This window comes from Motacilla alba, chromosome 1 (genome assembly GCF_015832195.1).
Source record: "Motacilla alba alba isolate MOTALB_02 chromosome 1, Motacilla_alba_V1.0_pri, whole genome shotgun sequence".
NCBI lineage: Eukaryota > Metazoa > Chordata > Aves > Passeriformes > Motacillidae > Motacilla > Motacilla alba.
In genome coordinates this window covers 113,479,332-113,485,477 of record NC_052016.1, presented here as the reverse complement: position 1 = coordinate 113,485,477, position 6,146 = coordinate 113,479,332, and the positions used below count along the sequence as shown (strand labels likewise).

Below are 6,146 nucleotides of genomic sequence, written 5' to 3'. Positions count from 1 at the left end.
AGGAAACACTGAATACATAACAGGAAACAATGGCAAAGAAATACTCTAGACAAATAAATGACTTTTGTCATTACCAGTGATACTATCCAAATGAAAAAAATGATAATATTTAGTATTAGTGCATGTGTTTTGCAAATCTAGCATCTTTTCTTTCTTAAAGAATGTTTGGTGAAACCACTGATGTGTCAGCAAACTTTAGACATCATTTAATTGGTGCACTGTAGCAGCTCTCTTCTACTGCAAAGCCAATAAAGAGCTTTATCATGTTTGGGCCTGTGGAAAATGCATTTCATAGGTAAAACCAAAAGTATGATAATCTGGGTTTTGGATGGCTTGTATTTGTAAAACAATGTTTACTTGAGAGAGGTAGCCCATCAGTGTTTTATATAACTTTATTAAAAAATGCCTTGCAAAAAGCAAAGTCATTTGTAAAAGCCATTTGTAAAGAATATCCCCTCTGAGTCCAATTGTGAAGAAAGATTAGAGGGAAAGGACTATATGACTCCATACCTGTGTAAGCTGATAAAGCAGGACTGACTTCACAGGGAAAGGAAATTGGCAAGATCCAGCCCAAAATCGTTTTGTTTCTACAAAATCCAAAGCACTCAATGGTATTTGCATTAAAAAACCAAACCAACCAACCAACCAGCCAAAAAAAAAAAAAAAAAAACAAACCCCAAAACCCGAAAATAACAAAACCCCCTCAAAACTCAAAAAACAACAACAAAGAAAAAAAACATGTTTAAGGAAAGGAAATGTAGCATTCCAAGGGTGATTTAGTCTTCACTTGGTAGCAGATACTGGTGGAGTAGATACAGAATTTTGCTTAAAACCAGCTACTTTCTCTAACTGTCAAGGTTCTTCTAGATCACATGAACCACAAAATGCTTCTGTTTTAGCCCGTATGCAGTAGACAAAGTAACTTTATTTTCCGTAGTATTTATTTACTCTGCTCTGCTGCAGTAGACAAAGTAACTTTATTTTCTGCAGTGTTTATTTACTCCGCTCTGCTGCACCCACTTTTATTTAGCCCACCTGAGAAGGTGCATATTTTTCAGTCAAGAATCCGTATTTGACAATCACGATTCCCCTGTCCCTCCTGTGTAAACATCAAGGCCCGGAGGGACGGGAGGCTTCCTTGCTTTGGAGTTCATAGGACACTTGGAGGACATGGGGCACAGAACAGTATCTAAGAGGAGAGATTAACGGAGAAGCAGAGCCAGAAGGGATAATGTAAATGGATGGAACAACACGGCATGAGCAAGATGGGCCAGGTGTTGAAAGGCAGAGCAAGGGAATTATTAATGGGAGCAGTTCCATGGGGGATCCCAGTGGGTGCTGCAGCGGCACCAGCCCCAGGACACCCTGACAGAGCCTTGTTTGCAACCCTCCCAGAGCACCCATTTGGGCAGGGACATGTCCCAGTCTCCCTCTCCGCATGGCAGCACTGTGGAGTTCATTTGGCACACAAGGCATCGCTACCCAGGGCAGGCATCGACAAAAGTCCTCGATGTCATCAGTGGCGTAACCTTTTGCCCCTCTGCCGGGAATTTAATGACTTGGCCGAATTCGGGGGCGGGAGCTGCTCCCTACGGCGGCAAAACGACAGAGCGGCGGGAGCTGCCCTGCTCTGCCCTGTTCGGAGCATCCCGGCACAACATCAGCCGGGATGGGACCGGGAAAGAGGGGCCGGGAAGGGACATCCCGCGGCGCCACGCGGGGCGAGGAGGCTGCAATTAGCCGATCTTCACGCCGCAGCCCGCGGGCAGAGGCGGCCGGCGCGCCGGCTCCCCCCGGGTATCGCTGTCTCGGGGAAGGAGGAGGAGGGTTTGGCTCTTTTTTTTCATCTCCCCTCCTCCCCCCCGCCTCTTTTCCAGCCAGTAAAGAGTGTCTGCCCCTTTGAACGGCCGGCACAGCGCCTGCGGCTGCACACACACGCACGCACACACCCGCCGGCTATAAATAAGTTAAGGAGCCGGGCAGAGGGCGAGCGCTGCGCGTCTGCCGGCGGGACCAGGAGGCAGGGACCGCCCCGCCGAGCCTCCCCGGCGGCTCAGCCCGCCCCGGGCGCCGCACCCGCGGGTGCCATGGCGTGCGCGGAGCGCCGCTGCCGCTGCTGCGCGGAGGGCCGGCGGCACGGCAGCATCCTCTACAGCATCCTCCGCAGCGAGCAGCGGGCGCTGCCGCCGGCCGGCCCGGCGCCCCGGGGCTGCCCGTGCGGGTCGCGGCGGCGGGTGGCCCTGCGGAGCCCGCAGGTGGCTTGCAAGGCGGCCTCGGCCGTGCTGGTGAAGACGCTGCGCTTCGTGCAGAACGTGCCCTGCTTCCAGGAGCTGCCGCTGGAGGAGCAGCTGCTGCTGGTCCGCAGCTGCTGGGCGCCCCTGCTGCTGCTGGGGCTGGCGCAGGACCGGGTGCACCTGGAGACGGTGGAGAGCGCGGAGCCCAGCATGCTGCAGCGCATCCTCACCGCCCGGCAGCACGGCGAGCGGGCACCGGCACCGGCACCGGGCCGGCCGCACCACGGCCCGCACCTGCCCTCGGCCGGAGAGATCCAGGCCATCAAGGGCTTCCTGGCCAAGTGCTGGAGCCTGGACATCAGCACCAAAGAGTACGCTTACCTCAAGGGGACGGTGCTCTTCAACCCGGGTGAGTGGCCGGGCGGGGCAGCGGGACCTCTGCCGCAGGGTAGTTGGAGGGTGGCGAGGGCTCGCCTGCATCCCCAGGGAAGAGGGGCACACCCGGGGCTTTCCTCGGGGTGGAAAAGGCGCTGGAGGAGAGGACGCGTGACAAGGTTTCACCTTTTGCCCCTTCCTCTAAACCCCGGCCGCACGCAGGGAGCGGGTCCGGCTGCAGCTCGTTCTGGGGTGCTGAGGGCTGGCGCTTTCCACGGAGAAAGCGAATTGCAGGCGCCTGGCAGCCGGTTAGGGAAGGCTGGGAGAAGACAGCAGCGGCTGTTCCCCTCCGCGGGAGCGGCCCGAGGCTAGCGGCTCTGCCCGGGCCGTGCCCGGAGGTCTGCGAGCCCCGCGGAGCAAGGGAAGGCTCAGGGCTCCCAGCAACAAAGTGCTGCTCTGGCTTTTGGTATAGCATTTATGATCGGTTTTGTTTTGTTTTGTTTTGTTTTTTTTTCCATCTCTCTTTGTGGGCTGTGGCTTTTCGTATATTATTTATGATCTTTTGTTTGTTTGTTTGTTTTTGTTTTTTTTTTTTTTGGGTTTTTTTTTTTTGCCATCTCTCTTTGTGGAGGCTCCCATAGATGCTGTGACTTATTGTCGGTGACTGGCCTGAAAGGTAGGCAGGGTATGGCAGGCTGGATGTGGCACTTGCCAAGTAGGGCAATATCCTGTGAAAGTGGGACAGGGCTCTGCTGGAGCTCCCACTGCCAAACTGGTCGTTATTGATGGTTAGGTTCCTGTAGTGGTACCCTGCATTTATCATCCTGCTTTCGTAGCTTTGCTTTCTATACAGATAAGAGGGGAAAAGTTACAATAGTTAAGGTGAAGCTTATGTTACACAAGTCAAAGCTGGAAGCTGGTCTACTGCAAAACGATAGATAAATTGTTCTGGAAGGAAACATTTCTTCTCTGAAAGGGTGGTCAAGCATTGGAACAGGCTGTCCAGGGGAATGGTTGAATCACCATCCCTGAAAGTGTTCAAAAAAAGTGTAGATATGTTGCTCAGGAACATGGTTTAATGGTGGACCTGGCAGTGTTAGGTTAATGGCTGGAGTCACTGATCTTGGAGATTTTTCCACCCAAAAATGATTCTGTGGTCACATATAGCCTTAATTCTGCACCTTCCATCTTTCAGCATCCTTACTGTGGTTCATTGGGAAACTTCCTGTCTCATGTTGGAGTCAGTACTTCTTGCCACTCATAAACTGGAGTAGAAACAGTAGTCAAAAGAAGCCTTAAATGTAAACAATGCATTTTTGTAGAAGAGAAAAAAAAATGAAAAAGTTTTTTGTTGTCTTCCCCACTGCAATGGAGTTTTGGAGAGCATTCTTCAATCAAAATTTTATAAACTAATTTGTTTAACACCTAAGTGAATGTTGACAAACATCATGTTTTAGGTTTGTAAAGAGGAGTATTAAATATCCAGAACACCAGTATGATAAGAATTTGACCTGCCCAATAAAATTTGGCATGTTGACTTTGCATACAAGTCCTCTAGCAATTTAATTTGCTTCTTTTCTTGAATGATAATTACAGTCTGTGAGCTGTTAGGAGTTGTTCTGTAAGAATAATGTTGTTTTATAAACAAAAATATGTAAACAAAATAATTTATTTTTCTTTTCAGATCTACCTGGACTGCAGTGTACACAGTACATTGAAGGATTGCAGAGGGAAGCACAGCAAGCTCTAAATGAACATGTCAGACTCATTCACAGAGGTGATGAAGCCAGATTTGCCAAGCTGAATGTTGTTCTCTCCTTGTTAAGGTCTATTAATGCTAATGTGGTTGCTGAATTATTCTTCAGGCCCATCATTGGAGCAGTGAACATGGATGACATGCTTTTGGAAATGCTTTGTGCAAAATTATAATTAAAATTGTAAAGGTGTGTAAAATAATGACAAGAAGCCCAGTGCAAAGGAAGCTCCAGAGCAGGATAGTGTAAAATATTGTAAATAAACTAACTTATTGTTTTTACATAGATAGTATTTTTGTATTCCATAATAAAATATTCTTCAAGTTCTGGAAGTAATTTTTATTAAACACAGTGGTTTTGGAATAAGGTTATGGTCATCAAAACAAGCTTTAAGGTTGTAGAGAATGTTCACATCCAAAGTTGACCAGCTATTCTTTTACCATGCCTCTAGAATAAAGAACATATTTACTATATTTTACTTTCAAGGTGAGTAATCCCTGGTTTTTCAAAATAAACACTGTCTTACTGCTATTCTTATTACTTCTATTGACTTTAACAAAGTCAAATCTGTGAAGGTTATTAAATATTCACCCAAGGTTTTCTTCCACATGGGGAATATGTGTTAGGAGTATTTTGAGGCTTAATGAACCTTAAAGTAGCATCATCAACTCTAATATTTGCAGTAAAACAATGCATTCAACTTATTTTGGGCTCCAGGAAAATAAAATGAATCCTTTCTCCAGAACAAGCAAATGAAAACCTCCTCCAAAAATATGCAATCAGCAAATGCTCATTAGGGTCAGGAGAACTAGCAGGATGGACTCCACACTTTTATTTCATCTAGGTAACTGCTGTCTGGGACTTCAATAGTCAGATTCTCCAGACTACTTATTCCTACTGATAAACCAAATAATTATGCTGAAACATAGTCTTCCACTAGTACTTCCATCACAATTTGTCACAATTTGACATGTGACAATGTCTTAATTAAGCATAGAGCTTAATATTTTATTTTATTTAGTTTAGTTTATTTAAATTTTTTCTTGGACTTGATCCTTTCTCCCAAAATCCTTGTGTTTTCATTGGAAAAATACCCTCTTGTAAAAATAAAATCAGAAAGGGAAAATCAGTGATTTAAGGGGGATTTGTCTCATCGTTTTCCTTTCTTTGCATTCAACTTTCTAGCTTTTCCCCAGGGGAATGTTGACAAAGAAATGGAGAGTGAAATGTGACAGTGTTCCCAAAGTAAAAGGTACCAGTAACTCCATGTACTGTTCAGACATACATTAGCCACCAGCAACAGGTGGGTTATAAAACACAATTAATAAAGCTGAAGGAGTCACTCTCCTGAACAGGAGGCTTGGAGGGGAGAGGGGAAGGAGCTGGAAGAGCTTTCTTTTGCTGCCACCTTGCGCAAAGGACAATCACAGCTCCTACTAAGGTAAGGAGCAGGGGCACTCTTGTTGGCTTGTACCTACCCAGATAAAACTTATGAGGAAACAGAAATTGTTTGAGAAGTAGCCAAACATTCCTAGGTGTACAAGTACACTCATCGCTGAGATTTGGATTGCCACGGCACTAAGGATCTCCTCACAGACTTTGACACTGTCACTGAGGAAAAATAACTGAGCAAGAAACAACTCCCATCCCAAAAAACAATGGTGGTCCATAAATGAGCAGTGTTCTGGTGCTCACATAGCTCTGTGTACATTTGTCTACCATGATAAACTTCCCAAAAATTCAAAAGGAGAAAAAAAATATGTAAGTAAAGTGATCTTTACTA

At 46.5% G+C, this 6,146-nt stretch overlaps 1 protein-coding gene across 1 annotated transcript; it reads left to right on the top strand.

Annotated features, from left to right (window-relative positions):
- The first annotated feature begins 1,493 nt into the window (after window positions 1-1,493).
- Window positions 1,494-4,696, top strand: NR0B1 (nuclear receptor subfamily 0 group B member 1). Its single transcript, XM_038138023.1, has 2 exons — window positions 1,494-2,643; window positions 4,294-4,696. Exons 1-2 carry the CDS (start codon window positions 2,088-2,090, stop codon window positions 4,536-4,538), a joined length of 801 nt encoding a protein of 266 aa, XP_037993951.1. The 5' UTR covers window positions 1,494-2,087; the 3' UTR covers window positions 4,539-4,696.
- Window positions 4,697-6,146: the final 1,450 nt, after the last annotated feature.

What these genes read in the sequence shown, in the direction of transcription:
- NR0B1 (XM_038138023.1), top strand. Translation starts at nt 2,088, where the DNA reads ATGGCGTGCGCGGAGCGCCGCTGCCGCTGCTGCGCGGAGGGCCGGCGG. An exon ending in GACGGTGCTCTTCAACCCGG is followed by an intron (nt 2,644 to 4,293) that starts GTGAGTGGCCGG and finishes TTTTCTTTTCAG; the next exon opens with ATCTACCTGGACTGCAGTGT.